General features: G+C 32.1%; 5 protein-coding genes across 10 annotated transcripts; 3 read left to right on the top strand and 2 right to left on the bottom strand.

Moving 5' to 3' along the window:
* LOC109335972 (nuclear transcription factor Y subunit C-3-like) lies at positions 3,707-6,051 on the top strand. Of its 4 annotated transcripts, none has more exons than XM_019572271.1 (3): positions 3,707-3,724; positions 3,931-3,964; positions 4,940-6,051. In XM_019572271.1, the coding sequence occupies exon 3, from the start codon at positions 4,941-4,943 to the stop codon at positions 5,715-5,717; it is 777 nt and encodes a 258-aa protein (XP_019427816.1). In that variant the 5' UTR covers positions 3,707-3,724; positions 3,931-3,964; position 4,940; the 3' UTR covers positions 5,718-6,051. The 4 variants fall into 4 exon arrangements, with proteins under 4 accessions (XP_019427816.1, XP_019427814.1, XP_019427815.1 ...); XM_019572269.1 differs by having other exon boundaries at positions 3,914-3,964; XM_019572270.1 differs by lacking the exon at positions 3,707-3,724 and adding an exon at positions 3,791-3,808 and having other exon boundaries at positions 3,914-3,964.
* Positions 6,740-9,833, top strand: LOC109335968 (root phototropism protein 3-like). The gene is made up of 4 exons (XM_019572262.1): positions 6,740-7,556; positions 7,685-7,754; positions 8,078-9,202; positions 9,350-9,833. The coding sequence occupies exons 1-4, from the start codon at positions 7,372-7,374 to the stop codon at positions 9,713-9,715; spliced, it is 1,746 nt and encodes a 581-aa protein (XP_019427807.1). The 5' UTR covers positions 6,740-7,371; the 3' UTR covers positions 9,716-9,833.
* On the bottom strand, positions 10,938-14,482 carry LOC109335971 (glucose and ribitol dehydrogenase homolog 1-like). Of its 2 annotated transcripts, none has more exons than XM_019572266.1 (4): positions 14,181-14,482; positions 11,907-12,283; positions 11,347-11,705; positions 10,938-11,147 (listed from the first exon to the last, which is right to left on the bottom strand). In XM_019572266.1, exons 1-4 carry the CDS (start codon positions 14,466-14,468, stop codon positions 11,125-11,127), a joined length of 1,047 nt encoding a protein of 348 aa, XP_019427811.1. In that variant the 5' UTR covers positions 14,469-14,482; the 3' UTR covers positions 10,938-11,124. The 2 variants fall into 2 exon arrangements, with proteins under 2 accessions (XP_019427811.1, XP_019427810.1); XM_019572265.1 differs by lacking the exon at positions 14,181-14,482 and adding an exon at positions 12,814-13,120.
* LOC109335163 (uncharacterized GPI-anchored protein At3g06035-like) lies at positions 16,843-19,157 on the top strand. 2 transcript variants are annotated; one of them, XM_019571256.1, is made up of 3 exons: positions 16,843-16,980; positions 18,390-18,922; positions 18,961-19,157. In XM_019571256.1, exons 1-2 carry the CDS (start codon positions 16,902-16,904, stop codon positions 18,887-18,889), a joined length of 579 nt encoding a protein of 192 aa, XP_019426801.1. In that variant the 5' UTR covers positions 16,843-16,901; the 3' UTR covers positions 18,890-18,922; positions 18,961-19,157. The 2 variants fall into 2 exon arrangements, with proteins under 2 accessions (XP_019426801.1, XP_019426799.1); XM_019571254.1 differs by having other exon boundaries at positions 18,390-19,157.
* LOC109335645 (protein YIPF1 homolog) lies at positions 19,203-21,355 on the bottom strand. Its single transcript, XM_019571802.1, has 6 exons — positions 21,201-21,355; positions 20,948-20,987; positions 20,790-20,870; positions 20,464-20,659; positions 19,699-19,966; positions 19,203-19,596 (listed from the first exon to the last, which is right to left on the bottom strand). The coding sequence occupies exons 1-6, from the start codon at positions 21,261-21,263 to the stop codon at positions 19,390-19,392; spliced, it is 855 nt and encodes a 284-aa protein (XP_019427347.1). The 5' UTR covers positions 21,264-21,355; the 3' UTR covers positions 19,203-19,389.

The following is a 24,682-nucleotide window of genomic DNA, read 5'->3' as shown; positions in this document are numbered from 1 at the left end:
GGTAGATGCAGTTTATTTATTTATTCATTTTAAGCTTTTGGGGTATTGAAAGTTATGGTAGGACCAGTGTTGTGAAACTCGAGCCCGACGTCAAACCGGCAAAGATCTTGTATTAGGTTTAAACGGTTAAACCGTCCGGTCTGATCGGGTGATTTCGTACATAATTAATAATTTTTATTTATAAATATATAGTTATATATAAATGTAAAATTTTATATAATTAATAATTATGCATAATTATATTGAAATAATACATCTTTATCTTTTTTTTTAGATCGTAGTAAAACAAAATATTATAACATTGTCCCATTTTTTTTTATTTTTAAGTGAGCCGTCCGGTTTACTTACTGGGTTAATCCGGTTTAACCGGGTTTAACATGGTCGGACCGGATTTTTTCCGGTTCAAAGCGGTCAAACTCTCATTCGGTTAAGATGGCAAACCAGAGCCGTTTTCGAGTCCGGTCAGCGGTCAGACCGGTCGGACCGTCCGGTCCGGTTCGGTTCTAACGGGTAGGACCTTGTTCTCATGCAAATTAAAATTTCGCTTTCAAATGCATATCATATCAATCTACCATGTGCATTTGCGGTACTTTCCTTAATTTACCAAACCATTTTGCATAAATACCATTGAACATCCAACCATTACTTTCCTTTCTTTGGTTAGTGATTTATTAGGCATTATTCAAGCAACATGAATCAAATATGTTTGCATTTATTTTGTTAATCATTATGAATTACGAATGTTGATAGATTGATTAGATTCTCTAGTAAAGCTTATAAAATACATAGAGAAGTGATGGAGTCTGAGATATTCTTTTGCAAATTTAATGTGACATGCTTTTTGATTTTTGGGTGGGTAAGTGATCATTACCACTATATTCCCTCCAACATCTTGGGTCATTTAAAGAATCTAGCCTAATCTCAAATTTGAGCTTATTTGTTTGGCCTAAACAGATATTCTATTTAACAAGTAGAGTTAAAATAATTCACAAATAGCATTTACACTCTGCAAGGTACCTTTTATACGATTTTCTATCAAATTTTCATTTACCAGAACAATTATAGGCTTAACCATTCTTCCTTAGTACATGGTATGGTATGGATATGTTGTTTACTTGGATATGTTGTTTACTTGGATACTTGGTTTGTCATTCTTTACAATAATTTTATGAGATATTCTCTAATAAGATAAATGTGAGAATTACGGAACTAAATATGAGATATTTTGATATGTGTTGCAACATGTATCAGTTGCAGGTGGAGGGGCTGAAGCAACTACATCACACTGTAACTATGGACCACATCAGTTTGCATTGGCGAGCATCAATCAGAAACTCCAGCAATGCAACTGTGACCAGAACATAAAACCTTACTCAAAACACTTCCAATTACACTCTTCTAGCAGTTGTAGTATTTTTAGGCATGGGAATTTTCTATCCCAACTTTTAATTTCCCCCAGTAACTATATCTGATAAGCATACATCAGAAAAGAAAATAAAAGAACAAAGTTTTGTTGAATTTTGCTTTTGTCTAAGTTCTCTTAAACTCATTTGTGTAACTAATTAATCAAACTAATTAAGATGATACTGAATGATGTATAGTAATTGAAGGAATTAGATAACATATTAGCATATATTATCAAATAGGAATAATGATCCTCTCTCCCAAAATTATTGTGTCCATATGTCCTCAACTAATCAGATTTCTCCAAGTAATATAAAAATGTTATTTTGTATTTTTTTTAAATTTATTTTAATTACGTGGAACTTTTCCATTGGACTGGAAAATAAAATTGTAACAAGAATTCGGACATAATCTGTTTGCAAGTTGGATTTTGAAAAGAAGATAATGAAAAAGAAAAGGTATAAAATACAAGTCAAATGACTGTTAAGTTGAAGAAGAATGGGTGGAAAAGATTTTGTATAAATTTTTATACTATTATGACTCATTTAATTGTACTCAACTCTTGCAAATATTTTATTCCCTCGATATAATCTTATAACGTTCCAAATCTTGTGCAGAAAATATTATCATTGTAATTTGTCTCAAATGAGCTTGATTGAAAAATATTGCTGAACTCATCGCTTTCACCAAGTTGGGAGCTAGTGATGACAGTCTCTACTCATTTTCTCATCTACCTTCCTTCACTGAACTTCTGAGTCTAAACACATGCACATTCCTATGTTGAACCAATGGTTTTTATCATCCATGTTTGTTTTAAAAGAAAATGACATCAAATATAATGAAATATCGTTGGAAGGACAGTCAACACTCACATATTTGGGAGAGCAGGTTATTGAGACCAAATTGCAGTCAAATTGTATTGGATACAATTGGTGTATGAAAATATAAATTATATAAAACTAAATGAAGGATGGAGAAGAAAATAACACAACTAAAAAGGTTTGGGGAAGTTAAATATTATTGTTCATGACTCATGTTCAATTGGTCTAGTCTCTTGTCCAGAAAATAGCAATATAAGTCATTAGCTTGATTAATATAAAAGGTTAAATGATATATTTAGAGTTTAATATTTATGCATTGTCATAGTAAAGTTTCTTATACTTGGAACATATTATTTATTAACATATAAATGGTGAATGATTTATTGACAATATAAAAAATAATTACACTATATATACACATTAAATCCATATATTTATGTGTTTTGTAAATATAATACAAAACATAAATCCTTATATTCTCTAATACATAACATAGGAACAAATTGTCCAAAAATTATTTGATTGTTTTCCCAAGGATAATACAGAACTATCTGGCCAAAGTCAGGGTATACTGTGTTCGATTGTGTAACCCATGAGAACAATTTGACAATTTTGTTATTTCTCTATCATTAGTAACAAACTACTTTATATTTTCTGAAAAACAACTCCAGTGGAAACAATGATGATAGTCTTGAACGAAGATCATTTGTCCCTAATTTGCCCGTCTCTACGTATCGCAGAAATAGAATTGGGACAGAGAAATAACACATTATTTATCTATAAAAAATAAGGAAAATGTATAAAAAAAAACCTCGAACTATATGTTCACACGATGAGGTAAAAGAGAACAAATTATTATGGCAATGTGGCCTCTACACCCCTATATACATAGCTTGTTCGTTAGCTATGTGTAAAGAGAACAAAATCATATTAACACTGGGTTATTTAAATATTCATTTTGCACTACATACTTCCATAACAGAAAATAATTATTTTTGAACCTAAAAGCATATGCATTAGATTTAAATGTTATCATATACTTTGCTTTAAATTGAGATAAATGTTATCTCATATAATAGTTAGTTAGATTTTTTGGTACAAATAATAGTTAGTTAGATTGAAATTAAATTATATATAAAATTCAAAATTCAAAATCGGACTATTTATTAAAGGAAAGAAAACAGAGGGTTTTCTACCCAAAAAAGGGAAAGCAAACATTATTTTGGTAATCATTGACTTGTTAAGGTAGAAGAACTTTTATTATGAAAACTTAATTAATTATCCAATCTAATGAAGTAATTTGCAAAATAGAATTTCCTTAGATATAATGAAAATATCTGGGCTCTATGGGGCCCAATAGGAATAAAAATGGAAAGAAAAAAAAACAATAAAAGAACAAGGAAGTGTTGTGACAAAGTACACAGAACCGGTCATACTCAGTTATTTTGGTACTTTTCCAATCTTAGGTTAGTTTCCGAGAAAACATTGTTAATCGTTACGTAAGCTCTGTTCTTTCATATATTCATCTATTACTCCTATTTCGTTATCTGCTATTTGATCAAACCGATTTGGATCTTCACATTGTACGGAAAATCATTACAAAAAGTGTTTTTGTTGTTCTCATTCATAGATCTTGGGAATAATGGATAATTTCTGATCATTTTGTCCTTTTATTTTTACCTTTTCATATTCTTCATATTTACAGAGCAAAGCAAAGCATCACTTGTCATAGAGAGAAGGTAGCAACTCTTGCTCAATCTTTGCATGTAATTTTATTTATGTATCTAAATTTGTCTACAATAGCTTATCTCAGTTTTTGTGTTTTATATTAGAGGATAACTTATTCCTCCAGCCACTAAAAGTACGACATGTGTATTATTTTATTTAGTTTTTAGAAACATTTTTGTATTATTGGGTACTTTCCACAATTTCATAACCTATTGCTTCCCTTTTGTTCTATGTTATTTTCATTGATTTCTCTGTGGCGAGTTTTCGGTACTCTGAACCTAATGTGTGATGGAACAACAACATGAGTCATTTGGTGTAATCCAAATAATGCGGATGGACATTTGTGGCTATGAAATATACCTGTTTTCCTGTGTTGATGTTATGTGGAAAAATAAACTTCTGAACAAATTTACTTCTGAAGATGTAGTTGAATTGGTAGGTTGTGCTCATCAGATTTTTGAGTGATATGAAGAAGCTTCTTCAATGGAAAGATGTTTTAGTCTTTTGGGGTAACATTTGCTGATTGAATTTCAGTTGTTCTGCTTATGTATGCACAGAGAAGTGAATCACACATAGTTGGGAATCACCACAATGGAGGCCCATTAGGTTTCTGGTTTTGTATATGTTGTAAGTGACTAAGTTCCACACTTGGTTGCATGTATATTGATTGTAGTATGTGTATATTGTAGTACCTGATACTTGACACTGGTTGGTCGCAATGGAAGTGAACATATATTACTTGACATTACATATATTTATTTCTATGTATCACTTTTATTGTATACAATCGTTTACAAAATTTAAAAACTTCAAATGGACTTCATAGCTGTCCTACAGTTCATGTACATGAAACATCATTTTTTACCTAACTACCATTCTCATCCTGAAATTGCTTGAGCAATCAAAGACCAAAGAAGCATGCGTGTATTGTTGTCTTGGTTGCATATGAAGTGTAGGATTGATTTGTTTGATTTCACCTGGAACAGGATGGACCATCAAGGGCACAACCAGCACCCATCTATGGGGGTTGTTGGTGGTGGAGCACCAATGCCATATGGTTCAAATCCATACCAGCACAACCAGACAACTGGATCACCTGGCTATGGGACCGTTCAATCCACTGGTCAACCAGGTGGAGCTCAGATGGGACAAAATCAACTTGCTTATCAGCATATTCATCAGCAACAACAGCAACTACTTCAGCAACAGCTCCAAACCTTTTGGGCAAACCAATACCAAGAAATCGAGAAGGTAACTGATTTCAAGAACCACAGCCTTCCCTTGGCAAGGATCAAGAAGATTATGAAGGCTGATGAGGATGTTAGAATGATATCAGCCGAGGCACCGGTCATATTTGCAAGGGCATGTGAGATGTTCATATTAGAGTTAACCTTGCGCTCTTGGAATCACACTGAAGAGAACAAAAGGAGAACGCTTCAAAAGAATGACATTGCTGCAGCTATCAATAGAACTGATATCTTCGATTTCTTGGTTGACATTGTGCCTAGAGAGGACTTGAAAGATGAAATTCTTGCATCAATGCCTAGGGGAACAATGCCTGGTGCAGGAGGGCCTGCTGATGGTCTCCCTTATTGCTATATGCCACCGCAACATGCACCCCAAGTTGGGGCTCCCGGTGTCATAATGGGTGAGCCTGTGATGGACCCTAATATGTATGCTCAGCAGTCTCATAATACCTACATGGCACCACAAATGTGGCCACAGCCACCAGAACAACAGCAATCATCTCCTCCGGATCATTAGCTGCTTATTATGGAAGTGCAACGATATTTAGGTGAACTTTAGGCGACCCTGCGAATAGCAGCAGGAGCTTTATAGCATGTTGCCTTATAGCCACTATCTCTCTATTTTCAATAAATTGTATATGGCTTGCAAGTTAAACTTAGAGTTGGAGTGCTCATTTCTGGACATTATAATAAAATTTAATTCTGTGGCTTTTGAATTTTAATTTCCTTCCTTTTCTTGTTGGAATTCAGCATTCTCTGTTATAGAGAATCTTCTTGTATTGCAAAAAATTGGCAAATAACCATTTATGACTTATCAGATATTAGCTCTAGATGCATGATTATGATTTTGTTGTGATTATTCCAACCTGATTTATTAATAAGAAACATGATAAGAACTTAAGCCTCTGGCATTGTGTCTGTTCTGTTATTAGTTTTCTTATCTTCTGAAGCTTAAAACACACTGAACACGATTGAGTTTTTTCCCACATGAATTCATCACATTCTGTAGAGATTTTTTCTTTGTTAGTCAATATATTTTTATGCTTAAGTTGCCTTATCGCCATTTTTCTCTGATCTTTTATAAACGATCTTTGTTGCATTTTAACCCAAAACAATTTTGTTTGACAAGCTAAAGTAATTTTCATACCTTTTTTGCTGTAATGTTATCAATCATTTTCGATTTTCCCCTTGTTTCTGGTATTCACCATCTTTCCTGGCTTGCTTATACTCATGTTGCACTGTTATCAGTTGAGTGCTAAACTAAATAATCGGGAATACTTGATAACTTGCATGCAACGCAAAACTTTATGTAGATCATGTGCTAGTGAGAACCTTCATTTGAACTTTTAGTAATATTTCTTGGTTTAAATTTGTTATCTAAACATGGTAATATTTAATACAAGTGTAGAGTAAACTTTTTACTAGGAATTTAGCTTCTCTTGTGTGAAGCGTGTCATATATAATTTGCTTTCAAGTTTTTGCTAGAGTACATGTTGATCATTTTTATAATATATGCACCCTATTTATTGCCACCAGACAAAACAAATAATGTCTTCTCGATGATGACACTGCCCAAAAAATAGTCTTCTATGGCAATCTAAACATTGGAAAACTGAGGGTGTCAAAAAATTTACTATTTTAGAACCATCTCATTGAAAACCTCAACCTTTTACTATTAACCAGTTCGCCCAAATGCTTTTAAGGAGCATTGAATGATAAATTGGATCATTAGTAGCAGAAAAATATAGGCTGCAAGAGCAAGTTTCTGACCATATAAAATCATAGGGCTAGAATCTGTTTTGGTAGACGTGCTACTTTTGTTATACACCAAGGGAACACATTCTTAAATGATGAAGGTGACTTAGATGGAGAAGGGTTGCTTTGTATTTCTAATAAGTGGATGAGATTATAATATTGACTCTAATCTGTCAAAGTCCCCAGCTCTTTATTCCAATGGTTATAGTGACAGGGATAGTAGATAGTAAAAGGCAACAAACCCTCTTGAAAGCCATAAATTCTGCAATTATACATGGACAATCAGGACAACTCAAAGCATGACTATATTAAGAAAGGGTGTTACTATTTCTGTCCACATTATCCTCCATAATCCATTCTGAAACTCTTCAGTTCCTGTCTAAATAATCTCCACTAGTGAAACTTTTCAGGTAGATATGAAGAACAAGTTTCAGTTACCAGTGCATGATGACAAGGCCACTATAGGAAGGAAGAGTGTGGCTGTGAACTGTGAAAACCCCTTAGATGGGACAGTGTCTGGTAGGAAGCTTAACAGATGTGTCATTTTACCACCTAATGTTCCTATGGTTGCTGATTCCTTAGAGAGAAGAAACCAAAACTGGTAAATATTTATATGCTTATGATAACTCATAAGTTATGCAATCAGCAGTCTCTTCATGGGTTTCTTGTGGATAACAACTTGGCCCTATTGGCTTTCTGAATTTGATTTATTCCATTTGTTTGATTCAGGATTGCTCAGGCAAATTCAGCTATTGATTTGATCATACAAGTTGGTGATTCTAGCTTTCACTTGCACAAGGTAAGACCAAACTACTACTTTAATTTTCTTGCCATAATAACAAGATCATGTACAATATCTAAGATAATGTGAAAACTTGCAAGTTTCAACTACTCCTTGGAATCTGAATCACAAGTAGATTACTTGTCAGAATTCTTTCTCCAACTTTGCAGTTTTTTAATCTTTTGATTTTGGTATGAACTAAGTACCTGAAAATAAAGGGAAGGGCATTACAAGAATTCTTCCTCCTTACTGTGAATAATGCTATGCTTTACTAAACTAAAACTAGGCTAATATTTAATATTCTTGAGATTTAACCTGCATATGATTTTGTTGATTTCCAGCTTGCCATGGTCTCAAGAAGCGAATATTTGAATAGGCTTGTCTTTCAGAGGAAAATCAACAGAGAAAGCGCCGATGATATCCTCAATATCCAAATTGAAAATCTTCCGGGTGGTAAAAAAACTTTCGAATTAATAGTCAAATTCTGTTATGGATGGAAAATTGACATAACCTCAGCCAATGTTGCCCCAGTATACTGTGCTGCACATTTCTTGGAAATGAGTGAAGACCTTGAAGAAGGGAATCTTATTTCCAAGACAGAAGCTTTTCTGAGCTTTCTAATCTTATCTTCATGGAAAGACACATTTAGAGTACTTAAAAGCACTGAATCTATCTCCTCTTGGGCCAAGGAGTTACAAATAGTAAAGCGTTGCTCAGAAGCAATAGCTTGGAAGGCATGTACAAACCAAAATGCATCTAGTTTCAATTGTGAATATGCTGAGTGCTTGAATGTGAATACAAGTAAAATGAATAACTCAGAATACAGTTTTGATGCTTGGTGGTTTGAGGATTTATCGCTTCTCCGAATAGATCATTTTATTGAAGTGATTACATGTATTAAAAGACGAGGAATAAAATCAAAGATTTTAGGTTCTTGTATAGAGCATTGGGCAACAAAATGGTTTTCTCAAGTCACACATGGACTTGACAAGGTCACTCCTAAACACATGACTCTTCAACTTCGTAGAGTTTCAATTGAATGCTTGATTAGAATACTACCTACCGAAGAACATTCAGTCACTTGCAATTTTTTGCTTCACCTACTGAAGGTTGGAGCAATGCTGAAAATAAATCCGGAGTTATTGTGTGTGTTAGAAAGGAGAGTAGCTTTGATCTTAGAGCAGTGCCATATTCAAGATCTCTTGGTTAAGAATCAAGGAGAAAATGATCCTTTGTATGATGTAGCTGTTATCCTGAGGGTGTTGCAATGTTATGTTTGTGGCATGTCAAGCAATCCTGTACCGAAACTCCATAATGTTGGAAAGTTGATGGACGGGTATCTCATCCATGTTGCAAGGGATGCAAATCTCACAATGGAAAGTTTCAGATCACTGGTTGAAGTATTACCACAAAATGTTAGATCCTCTGATGACAACCTCTATAGAGCAATTGACATGTTCCTTAAGGTAATAGTGATGTTACATCATTTCTAAATCACTAGCTTAAGTAAGATCTATCTATGTGGAACTACTTGGACAAAAAATATTTGCCTTGTTTTACATCTGTCTCTAGCACTAGGTGGTTGAAAACTGAGACTTGTTCCTATTTTGCAGGCACATCCATATTTGGCAGAAGAAGATCGAACAGATGTGTGTAGAATCCTGGAATACCATAGATTGTCACAAGAAGCGCGCCAGCATGTGATGAACAATGATAGGTTGCCCTTGAACTTAACAACACGATTTGTCCTCCTAGAACAAGTGAAGATGGGGAGGTCAATGACAAGTAATGGATCGAATTACCGAAGAACGAATACTCAGACTGTCATCAGCATAAGCAAAGATTTCCAAAGAAGGCAGATAAGTGGCCAGGAGATAATGATGATGAGAAAAGATGTTGAACTGATCAAGACACAAATCTTGGAACTAAATACCTGCAAAATAAAGCTCCAAAAGCAACTGAAGAGATGCATTTGTTAAAAGAGATTGTTTATCATGTAAAAGTAGTTGAAAATGAGGACCTCTTCTATTTTTCTGTGATAGCTAACGTTATTGTTTTGTATCTCATAAGAAATTTATGCTATAGTTACTTGCCTCATCTTGAACCTCAATGTTTTAAAACAAAATGCTTCATATTGCTTGCCATCCTCCAGTGAAATAACTTCCATTTAGGGTGATAAGTGGGAAAAAGTGGGATAGGTATAACAATTAGTTTCAACTAACTATTTGTTCTTGGGTTCTAAAATAGAGATATACACTGTACCATAGCCATTTCCTTCTTTGTCCATTTAATTGGCAGACATATCTAGAATAAGGTGGCTTTGATAATTTATCAGAATAGGAAAAAACAAAATATTATGTGTTTGGTGTTCTCTATAAATAAAACGCACCAGAACATTCTCTTCTGTCATGTTCAATAAGTTAATAACCTTCCTATATCAATTTCTCCGGTGGCCAGACATGGTGCTGATGGATTCTTGCTACATCTAGTTGAGAGTCTATGACAGCATTACAGAAGAGGAAGCAGCATTGCAAAAAGCATAAGCTATTTTAATCGGACTACAAGGATAGTATACTCCTCAAATCAGGCCAAAGAAATTTATGTACGGTCAGTGCTTTTGTGCAAAAGACATAGTTTAATCCCTCATTTTAACTGTTCAAGTTTATTTATATTTAGCCATTCATATTCTTCTAGGTTATATGCAGTAATATGTCTCCATGGTTTGCAGGTTTTATAAGTACGCTACTATACCAAAGCTTGGAGTAGAAGAACAATATAAACCAAAGACAATAATAGAATTGAAAAATTGGTTTCACCTAACAGAAAAAATACTTCTAATGTAGTCTCATAAAATCGAAGCCTTGAAGAACTTGGTGAGAGGAACATAGATGAGTGAAGGCTGAGAAGGAAGCCTAGGATAGGAGTTCCATGATTAGGAAAAGAGGGAAATAGTTAAAGGAAAAACTTGATTATGTGACTCTCTTACTTTCAAACATCATATTATAGAGTACAATGAGTCATAGAATCATGTTTTTCTTGGTTATGAAAACATACTTCAATTCTCACTTCTTTCCCGCTTACTCCCTTTTGGAACATCAGGTTCTTGGTATGTTTGTCAAACCTTGAAGAACCTCTGTTGTTGTAGCAGCAATCGTATTTTACTTTATAAAGTCCAAATATCTTTTATGATCTTTTTGAAGTAAATAAAAGAATAAGTAAAAGGAAGACAGATGCAACATTCTGAATTGAGATGAGGAGAAAAGTACTCTCCTATAGAGAGGTGATACATTATTCTGAACAAAATAACCAAACGAGTAAGTGCACATGTAGTACTCTCACTTAAATTTTCCTTCCTCCATGCATCTTTTCCCATATATCTTCATATTCTTCAACCATTCACAACTGTTCCACCTGCATGGGGAATTTTTTTCCATATTAATTAGTAACCTCAACACATTCTGGTTATAGTGTAAAAACATCAGAACCATAATCTGTTTAAGTTATAATTTATTAGACACCTATTCAAAATTGATTTTCTTCAAAAATAAATGACACAAATTATAGAATAAGTTCAATATAAAACCATATTTAACTTGTGTAATAGTGTTACCATTGGGGTGTAGCACTTGTCCTGTGATATAAGAGGAGCATTGGTTGCATGCAAGAAAGACAAAGGAGGGAGCAACCTCAATAGGTTGACCAGCTCTGTTCATTGGAACCTGGCCACCAAATTGAGCAGTTTCTTCTTCCTTGAATGAGGCTGGTATTAATGGAGTCCATATAGGTCCAGGTGCAACTCCATTAACTCTTATTCCCTTGCTAACTAGTTGAAGAGAGAGACCCCTTGTAAATGCCACAATTGCACCCTTTGTGGAGGTGTAGTCCAATAGTTTGGCATTCCCTTTGTATGCATTCACTGATGTTGTGTTGATGATGCTGCTTCCTTCCTTCATGTGCTTCAGGGCATGCCTACCAATATTATAACATCAAGGCACCATTTTTATATTATTATTAAGCGCATATGTTGTGCATGACTCATATAATTTGTTACCGCTGTTATATTGTCAATGTATCATACAATATTCATTTTCAATCATCATTTGACTCTTAAATAAAATTGATAATCTTTACTATGTTAGTGTATAGATATTACACTATATTATCATTTACCTAGTCATGAAGAAATATGAGAAGATATTAGTCCTAAACACCCTCTCAAGCCTTGGCTCATCAATTTCCTCCACTGATGCACACTCATATTGTTCAGCTGCATTGTTGATCAGAATATCAATGTGGCCATATGCACTCACAACCTCATCCACCACTTTCTTACAATTCTCATCAAAACCCAAATCAGCTGCTATGGCTATTGGATCTTTAGCATCTGAAGTTTTGATCTTCTTGATCATTTCCAAAGTGTCCCTTGCATCCTTGTCCTCTTGTCCCTTCACATATGTGAAGGCCACAGTGGCACCCTCCAAGGCAAATAAGTTGCATATAGCTCTTCCAATCCCAGAGTCACCACCAGTTATTACTGCTATCTTCCCCTGGAAATTTGTAAACATACCATGTCAACTATAATGAGAGAAAAATATATTATATGACATATATGTATCAAAACAAATCATTACATGTTATTTCTGTTTTATAATTTGAACAATACTTCAAAATGTGTGCTCTTACAAGTAGCAACATCATACTCATGGCATAATGAATTGTTGCAAGCTCTTTAGAACACAAATATTATAACATTAGGAAATCGATTCATATGATAAAATGTTGTGTTGAGAGGCATTATATCTACAAAGTGTTTATGCCATGATTGATTAATTTTTATTAAGCGATTCATGACATATATATAAATTCATAATCAATCATGTATATTACAAATAGTCAATAATCAATGGATTGTTTAATACGAATATTCATGATCAATATAGTTAACCCATTAAGGAAAATGTTGGATTGTGGCGAAGCCAATTAAGATTGCAATTAGATTATTAATCACTGTCATTAACTAATCATAAATTTATTTATAAAAATAAAAGTAAGAGTTTAAGTATGAGTATATATATACTTGAAGTTTATTTGATGGCTTGTAGTCAGGACATGTATATTGGGGTTCTGGATCCATGGCATGTTCCTTCCCAGGCTGTGTATCTTGTTTTTGTGGTGGGAATTTCTGTTCACCAGAAGCCATTCTTACAAATAAGCTTTTTGGGATGTTATGAGTTGTTCTTGAAAATGTGGTTAGAAACTTATTGTTTAAGTTGAAGTAGTGACGAATGGTTTTGGAATTAAAGCAAAATAATGTAGATTTGGTTGTTAAGGAAATTGGTGATGAACAAAGTCTACGGCAACACATAGTATATAGTGGAGAATGGTAATGACATTGAGATTATAAAGAAGATGGATATGACACGTGGTGAGGAGTGGCAGAAGATGGTGTTGACGTGTCATGTGGATCGCATGCATTTGACACGTTATAAACGGTTATTAATTACATGGAGCAACGCAAGGTTTGGCTTTTAGTGTGCACGTATTCTTAGCTTCTTCTTTTTCACTGTGCCGTTGATGTGGCATACTCAGAGCTTTGAGGCACCCTGGGAGTATTTACCACTAAGACCACCAATAGACGCATTTTAGGAGTATAAATTAGTCTAGCCGAAACAAATCCTTCAAAGTTCATGATCATGATGTGTTTGTGGAAGAAAAAAAATTAGATACTCTTCAATGCCGAAAGTTCCATTACATTTTTCTTTTGTATTACTAAAGGAGTAACATCATCATCCAAATATATATTTTTCACTTGTTTTTAATAATAAAAGTGTGATTACATTATAATTAAAAGGATATATATAATTAAAAGTTACATTTCTCTTCATTAATGGAGAAGATCATAAGTTCTACCAAAGATATTTCTCATTTTAAGGTTTATGGTTGACTCTCTCAATAAATATTGCTCTCATAAATCGAACATTCGACAATAACGATCCAGTGAAATCCTACACTGCTAGACCAACGCATTATTAATTATGAGATAAGATATTAATATATTGTCTTAAAAATTTTACATTTATACTATATATAAAGATAAAACTTGAAATAACTTCCCTCGTAGTGTAATTTTCATTTCTTATATTGCCTTTAACATTATTTAATTTTTACAAAAAAAACTATATAATCCTAAGCAACTACCACCAATACATTAATTAACCACATATCTCACCTTAAATTAAACATTATCATAATCACACAAAAAATATAATATAAAGTACACCGAACACAACAAATAGATTTTAATTCAAAAAAATAAAATATAAAAAAATGAATATGTAGTATCACACAATATTCGCCAACAGACACGAAATACTTGTGCACACTAATATTTTAAAATTACATTACAAATCATAAAATTAAATTATAAATCCTCAAATTATATACTTGAAGTTTATTTGATGGCTTGTAGTCAGGACATGTATATTGGGGTTCTGGATCCATGGCATGTTCCTTCCCAGGCTGTGTATCTTGTTTTTGTGGTGGGAATTTCTGTTCACCAGAAGCCATTCTTACAAATAAGCTTTTTGGGATGTTATGAGTTGTTCTTGAAAATGTGGTTAGAAACTTATTGTTTAAGTTGAAGTAGTGACGAATGGTTTTGGAATTAAAGCAAAATAATGTAGATTTGGTTGTTAAGGAAATTGGTGATGAACAAAGTCTACGGCAACACATAGTATATAGTGGAGAATGGTAATGACATTGAGATTATAAAGAAGATGGATATGACACGTGGTGAGGAGTGGCAGAAGATGGTGTTGACGTGTCATGTGGATCGCATGCATTTGACACGTTATAAACGGTTATTAATTACATGGAGCAACGCAAGGTTTGGCTTTTAGTGTGCACGTATTCTTAGCTTCTTCTTTTTCACTGTGCCGTTGATGTGGCATACTCAGAGCTTTGAGGCACCCTGGGAGTATTTACCACTAAGACCACCAATAGACGCATTTTAGGAGTATAAATTAGTCTAGCCGAAACAAATCCTTCAAAGTTCATGATCATGATGTGTTTGTGGAAGAAAAAAAATTAGATACTCTTCAATGCCGAAAGTTCCATTACATTTTTCTTTTGTATTACTAAAGGAGTAACATCATCATCCAAATATATATTTTTCACTTGTTTTTAATAATAAAAGTGTGATTACATTATAATTAAAAGGATATATATAATTAAAAGTTACATTTCTCTTCATTAATGGAGAAGATCATAAGTTCTACCAAAGATATTTCTCATTTTAAGGTTTATGGTTGACTCTCTCAATAAATATTGCTCTCATAAATCGAACATTCGACAATAACGATCCAGTGAAATCCTACACTGCTAGACCAACGCATTATTAATTATGAGATAAGATATTAATATATTGTCTTAAAAATTTTACATTTATACTATATATAAAGATAAAACTTGAAATAACTTCCCTCGTAGTGTAATTTTCATTTCTTATATTGCCTTTAACATTATTTAATTTTTACAAAAAAAACTATATAATCCTAAGCAACTACCACCAATACATTAATTAACCACATATCTCACCTTAAATTAAACATTATCATAATCACACAAAAAATATAATATAAAGTACACCGAACACAACAAATAGATTTTAATTCAAAAAAATAAAATATAAAAAAATGAATATGTAGTATCACACAATATTCGCCAACAGACACGAAATACTTGTGCACACTAATATTTTAAAATTAAATTATAAATCATAAAATTAAATTATAAATCATAAAATTAATCAGAATCTAACATTTCAGTATTAGACATGATCTAAGCATAGAGAGAAATGATTGTTCTACTTATGTAGGTTTGGTTTCCTTAAACGAAATAAGGTTTAAACTTGGACTTGTTTAATTTAGTAATAAAAACACATTACCCACAGAATGTTTGTGTGATCTAAAGTTTAGATCTCTAAGTTTAAAAGGGAGCAAAACAACCATAATGTTTCAATTTTAGAAAATGTCCACCATTTTAATGTACAAAAATTACTCGATTCTTAGGTTTACGAGATCAGTTTTAGAATAGAAATAAGGGATAACAAAAATGTTTTCAAACCTTCCATTTCACAACTTTCAATTCATTCCCCTCACTTGACTCATAAACAGCTAGTAAAACCATCAACTCCAACATATGATGGATGATAATACCAAAACATTTGATATGCATATAATTTCACATAGTTTATGGGCATTCTCTTTTACTATTTAGTGCTTTTGAACCTAATACATTGTCACGTGGGACATATCCCATTACCTAGTTAAGCTCGTATTTCTTTGGTGTAGAGAAGAAACTATGGTTGAGGGGTTTTGATAAATTCAGATCTCATAGTAATGATGTGGTTTTAAATTACATTTTACAACGAAATTAATTCATTTCAGGATATAATTAAATTTCTAACATTTATTCTGATAATTTAATGAGGTCTTGTAACATTAAATAAATGTTTAATTGGTCTGGTAATCACACTTATGACCATGTTTAATGCATTTTTTCTATAATTATGTAAATATAATCACAACTGCAATTGAAAAGTGAAATATAACCATGTAGCTAAAAGTTTATATCTTCGTTTTGGATAATACATCAAGTGCATCAAATGCAGCTCGATTTTTGTGGTTGCGTACAGGTAGCGGTAGAAGTAGCAGAGCTACCGCGGCTGGTTGCGGTGGTTGATGGTGGTGAAACCCAATAAAGAAACTTTGTATGGGCACCACGTGTAAGAAGAAGCACTTAACAAGCGTCGGTAGTTGCCCACGTAAAGGAATAATAGTGTGGAAGGTCCTCTCTTCTGACAAGGAAGGTACCAATAAAAGTTAGGAGTATCTCCCTCCCAGGAAAAAGCAAAAGGAATGTTTAACAACAATTACTTCCTTATTCATTTCGGAATTTCTGTATTAAAGTATTCAAAAGTCTATTTTATTTTTGGCACCCTGTTATTAATCTTTAGCAAAAGTCTATTTTATTTTTAATCACCCTAGCTTATACTGTAAATTATTCCCCTCTAAGGGTCTTATATATATGGAGATGGTCTACAATCATGACCATATTGTTCTTGCAAGTGGTCCTCTCTTTTTGCACTTCATTTAAGTATCACACATGGCATCCTTTAAACTTGTTGTCTGCCTTGTGTCTCTCCTTGCCTTCCATTTGTTTCCTAGTCCAGTGTTTTCTACAGGTAACTTTCTCTCTTTCACTCTCCCATGTCCAAATATATAATGAAAAATATTATCATTCTAATGTATATATTACTCTAAAAACTTTTCCAAACTGTTATTTTTTACCTATATGATCTTTATTTTTGTCCTATTCTATGTTTAACTGATTTGTTAGTTAGTCAATAATGTTTCTACATTAATTTCTATCACGGAAATGGATCCTCTATGGTACTGGAGAGTCCAGTGCTGGATAGGATAATGACATGTGACCAAATTTTTTTTTAACGATTATGATTACATGTTATAATCTATTAAAAATAAATAAAACTTCTTTAAAAAATTCTCAACCACATATTCCAGTACTGGTTTCTTTAAGAGAGGAGTTGACCTTACAATTATTTTCTCTTATTTTTTATGCTTATATTTTAAGAAGAGTGGTCCATTTACAGTGGTTAAACTCGGATGGGACCTGTCCCCAGTAGTGTTTCATTATTTGTCTCAATCCAATCATATATTAATATGTGGATAAAATAAAAAAATTAAAAGAAAAAAATAAAAAATGTAGCACTCTAATTAACTTGGGACGTAGACTACAACACCCTTTTGGATAGGTGATTTTATAATAAAATCAACCTTCATATTAAAACTTCTACGTGTATATAAACTTTCACATTAATACAAAATCATCAAAATTTTATGAGTGTAAAATATGTATGCTGATAGTGTAAAAATTTATATACATGCACACTATTATTCACCCTTCATTTGGATTATTTTTTTTTAGAAAAATCAATAATAATTAAACATCAATTATGGATGATATAATGAAGTGTATAAATCTTGTACACTCTCAGTACATACATCTTTTTCTCATACTTTATTCATGTGAGTAAAATATTAATACAATATATCATTTTAATAAGAGCTATTTGATTATATTATACTTACATTCATGTTCTAATCTATCAAAACTCGAGACAAGTAATCTATTGTGTAATTATCATTTAATGGCTAGATCATAAGCATTACACTGTATAAAAAATTATTGTAAAAAACATCTTCATATTTTAAGTCTGCTACCACCTTATATTCTTATTAAACTATTCTAATTGCTCAGATTAACCAATCAAGTAATACTGAATCATAACATACATAATTATCTCATACATTATTTTATTATACACCAATTTACATATGCTTATATTTTACAATCATTGATTATGTACTTATTTGTAAAGTTTTATCCATTTTTTTTCAAAATAAAAGTCTTTTGACCAAAAAATTATCAATGAAAAAATTCATTAACATATATCACAAAACAAATCCGACTCGACTTATTGAGATAAAAGTTTAGTTGTTGTTATAACGAAACAAATACACATAAAATGTGATGTCCTTTGCTTTGCTTAATGTGACTCTTTTCCTACAGATGAGAAGAAGGAACTACTTCATGACCTCAACAGATATAGACAACTTCTGAACCTTCCTATCCTCACAGAACATCATAAGGCATCTTGCTTAGCTAATGAGATAGCAGAAGATCTAGAACACAAACCATGTCAAAACTTTAATTACTATCCTGTCCCTGGTATCCACCCTAAGAGTCCTAACTTCCAAAAGAACATTGACAAATGCAAGATCAATATCAACACCACAAATGATGGTATCATCATGCCTGTTTGTGTGCACAAGTTGGACTCTGATGCTTTGTTTCTCAATTATACCAAAACATATCGATTTACAAAGTATCTTAATAGTTCTAAGTATACTATAGCAGGTCTTGGTTCTGAGGATGATTGGATGGTTCTTGTTCTCAGCACTAACTCTTATTCTGGAGAGTTTTCTTCTGCTACTTCTCTGCTTGCTCATGCTTGGAAGGGTTATTATTGCTTGGTCTTGGCATTGTTCTTCACTGCTTTCTTTGTTTGATTACTCTCTTTTTCATATGCTTTATTTGGTGGATTTTTTTATGTGCTTTAATTCATTCCTTATTCTTTGCTTTTGAGACAGAATGTATATTTATTTTCTATATAATTGTGGATATGGGAATGTGAGTGTATTGTTTTGCCAAGTTCTTGTTTCAGGATTGTAATGTGATAGCAAATAGCCTCACAATTCATAATCTGCTTGTGATGGATATTGAATATTGTATATTGTGATTTGATTGTCAATATATTTGAAAATAAAATTTGAGTCTTGTGGGATGATATGTATTTGTCCAAGAATATTATTGATGAGAATAAAACTTGAAAAACACAAACTATCATTATTGGCCTCTGATTTGGCAGAAATGAATGAATACATAATAGTTTAATATGGTCATCACATTTCAGCTACAAATTGTAGTAATGAAAATATTAAAGCACAGGAAGCTCTTTCATCATTATCTATATTTTATTGAACTGATTAATGCTGATACTATTTTCCTCTCAAACCGATACTGTGAAGAGGTAGATCTTTAGTGCAACAGATAAGGCCAGCTGCAAAAGAAAAATGCTAGCAACAATTAAGAACCAGCTTTCACCTGCTGACATGATATGTGCTCTGAGGTTAAGTGCCACAAATGTTGCTGACATGAATCCAGCCACACCTGCAATCACCCATCTAAATATCTCCAATGGAACAATGGAAAAACACTGCACCAAACAAAGGGTTTTATGGTTATGATCAAAATGTAAAATTTCATAATTTTTTTCTAAAAGGGAGAAAATTTGTATGAGCATTTAGCAGTAACTAACCATAGCTGGAATAAAGATAAACAAGGAATATCCATAGAGACAGAATAGTTGGACAAGGCCTGATGGTACTGAGAAGTATTTGAGGATTACATACAAACCAAGAGGAACAATGGTGACATAGCCGTAAAACAAACCAGCAGACCAAGTCACCAGATTTATGTCATAATTCCATTCCTCATTCTTGAGCTTGTTTGATATAAATGTCACAAATGTGCCAATGGATGCTGCTACAAATATTAAGGTTGTGCAAATCCAGAATGGTCCATACCTGTGTAGTGTGTACATTTATTATGAAATAAAAATTACTTGCTGCCAGGTAGTAACAAATGACAGTCACAAATGACAGTCGAATGCACGAGACTTCCTTATGGTGAATGTGTATATATGCAGGGAGGTTGTTTTGATGAGCTGCCTTACCGTTATGTCCGAGCTCATCCTCTTTATTATGGTAAAACAATGTTTTGTTCTCCAAAGTTCAAAATGGTATGCATCATCCTCTACATGGGACACTGGTATATATGTAACAAGAGTTGTCTCTTTCAATAAGTTCACACCTACTCCTTATACAAAATTGACTATTTTCATTATTCACACACAACAACCATCAAGAAGATGCAAAAGAAAAAAAAAACACTTATTTAATATGATAGTGATTAACTGATTATTAATAAATAAAAGAGTATAGCGCTTAACTATAGCATTGGTGGTAGTATAATAATGAGTGATGAGTAAGTTAAATAAAAATGAGGAATTAGAGAGACTAACAAATCAGGGTTGGTAGCAGTTTTTTCATTGAAAGTTCCTCTAAATGGGAAGAGTGAATCCTTAATCCTCTCTAGAACATCACAAGTGTCGATATCGAAGTATGGTTTGTAAGCAGCAATAGTGAAAGCCCGAAACCAACCACTACTCTGCTGTTGTTGGGGTTCATCAGAACCAGATGCAGGTTTTGAAAATGTATCTGCATGCATTAAAATCAATAATAAAATGTTGCATTTTCAAATCATTAGTACATTCAAGAACAATGTTACCAACACACTCTTCTTTATAAGATACTACTTTTAGTAATGAAATGAGATCATGTGATATACCATCAGCATCACGTGGAGGCCTAGAGGCACTAGTGATTTTGCCCTGTGCTCCTGATGAAGGAAATGGCTGAAAATTTGAACCTGCAGAGATAAAAAAAATTCAGTGCTAAGATACGATAATGAGTAATGAAATTGAGGAGAATAAAGGGGAATTAAACCTGTGAAATTTACAGTGATAGGTGGTGGATCTGGAATTGCCTGAATTGATTGAAATTGAGATCATATTACATAAGGTAGAATTTAGTGCACATGTTATGTTATGTTATGTTATTATTGTATCTTGTCTCTAGTATATTATTGTTATTATATCCTCTAAAAACAACAAAAGACAAAAAATTAGAACATTTCACGTGCTGTATCATGCATGTATTCGATAATGATGAGAATGGAAGATGAATTTGGATGACTTACGGGCACAGATCCTGAAACCTTATGGTGATCAATGGAGCTATAATGATGATGTCCTGCCATCATTTTTTCATTCCAATTTCAATATCTTCTTCCTTTCTTTCCTTTTTTGTTTTTGTTTTGTTCATACCCCACTCCTTCAACTCCTATTTTTACAACCAGTGGCGTTTTGTATACCATTTGCCATGCATGATATTATAAATAAAATAGTGTAATATTTATAAATAATCATTCATTTGTATTATTTTTATTTTATTTAAGATGAGTAAATAATAATTAAAAAATGAATAGTAAATAATATAATAATAGTATAAAAATTATATTGTGTGCATATATTTTTTCTATGAATAAAATAAGTAAATTCCTATACGATTCAATAAACTTAGCTATGAATTTCAAACCAGAGGAAATGCCCTCTCCATTTTCCCGTCTACATTAATTGTGTTAAATATATGTTATATTAGAAGAAATTTATTTATAAGTGAGTTAAGTTATATTAGTTACATTCAATTTTATTTATTCATTTTTTTAAATATAATGGACTAAATTGATGAGTCTTACAATTCACTTATTGCACTAACTCATTTGATTTGTTGAATTTAAAAATAAATATATAAGATTGAGTGTAACTAATATAACTTAACTCAGACATAAACTGGTTTTGCTAACCATCACTCTAACAATTAAAGATAATTTAGTATTACAACTTTATCCATTAATACCACAATCTTAAGACAATTTGATATGGACGACCAATTTGAAAATTAACATTTTTTTTCAAAATAAAAATGCAACCTAGCTATTTCTGCTCTCACTATTAGCTGCACCTTTTTTCTTTCATTCATATAGTTGTCGTTCATGTATTGATCTTGAATTTGAAAAAACAAATGAAGGCTTAAAATTATTATATATCTGTAACAAACAAAATATTTAGTGAACTTTAACCCAATAAATAGAGAAGTTATGTGTTAAGATTTAAACACATGAGAAAAGCTTAGGTGGTAGTCTTAAATAGTGTTATAAAACCCGCTTCGAATCGACTGGTCTGACCGGTTCAACAGTGAATCGGACATCTAACCGGTCCGAACCTCTCATCTAACTGATTTTGCATCAAAATGGGGTTGACTCAGTTAGTTTAAGCCTAAAATTAATGACTCGGATGGTCGGACCGTTGGAGCGGTTGGATCGACCGAGTCAATCAAAAAATATTATTTTTTAAAATACAACCAAATAAATGTCATTTTCAGTACTTTTAACTTATCTGTAGTCATATTTGTCATTTATTAACTTATGTTATAGCAAAATCTTCTTTATTTAATTAAATTTTAAATTTATTGTACATTTTTGTTGTAGTTAAAACATAGTTTATATGTTGTTTAATAATGTTTTCAACTTGTTTGTGTTATTTTATATAAGTAAAATCTTCTTTGTTGGTTGTTTAATGAGGTATGCTAATGTTTTTAAAATTTCAATATATAATTATTAAATGTTGTTATGTAGTATTATGAGTTTTTTAGAATTTTTAATATAAACCGAGTTAACCGATCCAACCATCGATTCATTGGTTACTCTGACCGAGTCGTTCACCAATCCTAGTTTAATAACACACTCTTAATATTGTTGGACAAATGTCTAAGGCGAAGCTTTCATTTCATGAACCCAAACCCAATGTTCTAGAAGAGCTCAATAAAAACACTATTATTAAATTGTGGAATCCTACCAAAGCAATTTTAGGCAAAAACAGAAAAACTATAAATGTAAGGAATCGAGTAATACTAAATTCTAACTCATCGATCATCGGGATATTACATCCTATATAGTTGCTGAAATAAAAGGAAATATCACTTGGGCCATTATATTCTTGGCCCATCGATTTAATTATGAAAAGTGCTAAACGAAATACAAACATTATTTCAAATATTACTTCAACATGCAGTTTTTATTAGGGATGACAAAAAAATCGATCATGTAAGTACTTGTAAAAATAATGTAATGTGTACTTGCAATAATAACTTATTTGTGAGAACATATTTTATGATACTTGTTATGTGAGTACTCATATATTTATAATTTTATTTTTTAATTAAATTATATATGTATATATTAATTTTTTATTATTAAGTGAATAATGTGTTGATCTAGTGTGGTAAAGTTCCAGTATATCCCAAAAACGATTAAAAGATCAAACATTCAATTATTGTGAGTAACGCTTGTTATGATATGCAATCATATACTCTGAAATAGATTAATTTCTTACTCACTAGATGATAAGATACATTTATTAATACAAAAAATATAATATATTATCTAATTTATTATTTCATACTAAATTTTAACAATTGTAATATAATGCTAAATTTATTATATAAATATCTTATTTATTATATAATACATGTACATATAAATAGTATAGATATGATTATGGATGAGTATTAGTTGCTTCATCCTTGATCTCAGCAAGTGGATGTATCATTTTTAAGGGTCTGCCTTTATTCTCTCCAGCAGTGTGTTTGGGCCCAGTCGGCTCAGCATTATGACTCTACGTGTTACTGGAGCCCAGCAAGAGCTTCATACGCTTTCAACACTTTTTTACTACTATAACTAGTAGTTACCTGTGCACTTGTATAGGAGCAAATTACTTTTATGCATGATTAATATCAATAATGTTTGAAAATAATTTCAGACACATATGAGTATCTATTAGTTTAAAGAAGAAGATAAGTGTGAGTAAATTGGTCAATATGAAACAAACATATCACAATATATATCAAAAGTTGAATATGAAAAAATACATTTAAAGTACAGCAAAGCAAAAGTAAAACAGAAAAGTCAATATTGATCTATTGATAATATTATATTACTCTATGTTGGATTGTACACCAAAATTAGATCAAAATAATGTGTAGTTTGATATTATGATGAAGAGGAGTAAAAAATTATAGCCTAATAGTAAAACTTTAATGAATGTTATGGCCAAAACAAAGATATTAAAAAAATTAGTGAAAGAATTGAACAACAATCACAAATAAATATCATTAACCAAGAAAAGTAAAAAATAATATTATAGCATAACAGAGGCAAGACATTACCTAATATGGTTCCAACAATCATCAATTTAGTTCCAAATGATTCACTTCTAAAACCCAAAAGAGGCAAGACGTTTGATAGAGCTAGCTAACATACATTGTAAGAACAATGGATTCCATAAGGATTAAGGCAATACCACTAAGTGGTGCTTGAGCCCCCAAGTGAAGCAACATAAAGAATGCTTAGCTCATTTATGAAAGATTGTTACACATTAATTATATGTTATGATTGACTATTAAGAATCCTAACTATGGTTAACTCATGTGAGTGTTTTGTATTAAGCATCGTAAACTATTGTTTTGTGAGTATATTCTCTAATCAATTGTTTTTTTGTTGATAAAAAATTAGATGCATGATTACCCTTAAGGGTATGGTAGTAATGTGAATATGATCATGCT

The sequence above is a fragment of the Lupinus angustifolius genome, chromosome LG20, assembly GCF_001865875.1.
Source record: "Lupinus angustifolius cultivar Tanjil chromosome LG20, LupAngTanjil_v1.0, whole genome shotgun sequence".
In the NCBI taxonomy this organism is placed as follows: Eukaryota; Viridiplantae; Streptophyta; class Magnoliopsida; order Fabales; family Fabaceae; genus Lupinus; species Lupinus angustifolius.
Note: the sequence above shows the minus strand (reverse complement) of the source record. Positions and strands in the feature narration are given on the sequence as shown.

Bases quoted from the DNA above. Each gene is read 5' to 3' on its own strand.
- LOC109335968 (XM_019572262.1), top strand. From the start codon at position 7,372: ATGAAGAACAAGTTTCAGTTACCAGTGCATGATGACAAGGCCACTATA. The intron at 7,557-7,684 runs GTAAATATTTAT...TGTTTGATTCAG, and splicing joins GAGAGAAGAAACCAAAACTG to GATTGCTCAGGCAAATTCAG. The intron at 9,203-9,349 runs GTAATAGTGATG...CCTATTTTGCAG, and splicing joins CAATTGACATGTTCCTTAAG to GCACATCCATATTTGGCAGA.
- LOC109335971 (XM_019572266.1), bottom strand. From the start codon at position 14,468: ATGTGTTGCCGTAGACTTTGTTCATCACCAATTTCCTTAACAACCAAA. The intron at 11,706-11,906 runs GTAAATGATAAT...TAATATTGGTAG, and splicing joins TCATATTTCTTCATGACTAG to GCATGCCCTGAAGCACATGA. The intron at 11,148-11,346 runs GTAACACTATTA...TTCCCCATGCAG, and splicing joins ACAAGTGCTACACCCCAATG to GTGGAACAGTTGTGAATGGT.
- LOC109335163 (XM_019571256.1), top strand. From the start codon at position 16,902: ATGGCATCCTTTAAACTTGTTGTCTGCCTTGTGTCTCTCCTTGCCTTC. The intron at 16,981-18,389 runs GTAACTTTCTCT...CTTTTCCTACAG, and splicing joins TAGTCCAGTGTTTTCTACAG to ATGAGAAGAAGGAACTACTT.
- LOC109335645 (XM_019571802.1), bottom strand. From the start codon at position 21,263: ATGATGGCAGGACATCATCATTATAGCTCCATTGATCACCATAAGGTT. The intron at 20,871-20,947 runs GTTTAATTCCCC...TTATCTCTGCAG, and splicing joins TATCACTGTAAATTTCACAG to GTTCAAATTTTCAGCCATTT. The intron at 20,660-20,789 runs GTATATCACATG...TAATGCATGCAG, and splicing joins GCCTCCACGTGATGCTGATG to ATACATTTTCAAAACCTGCA.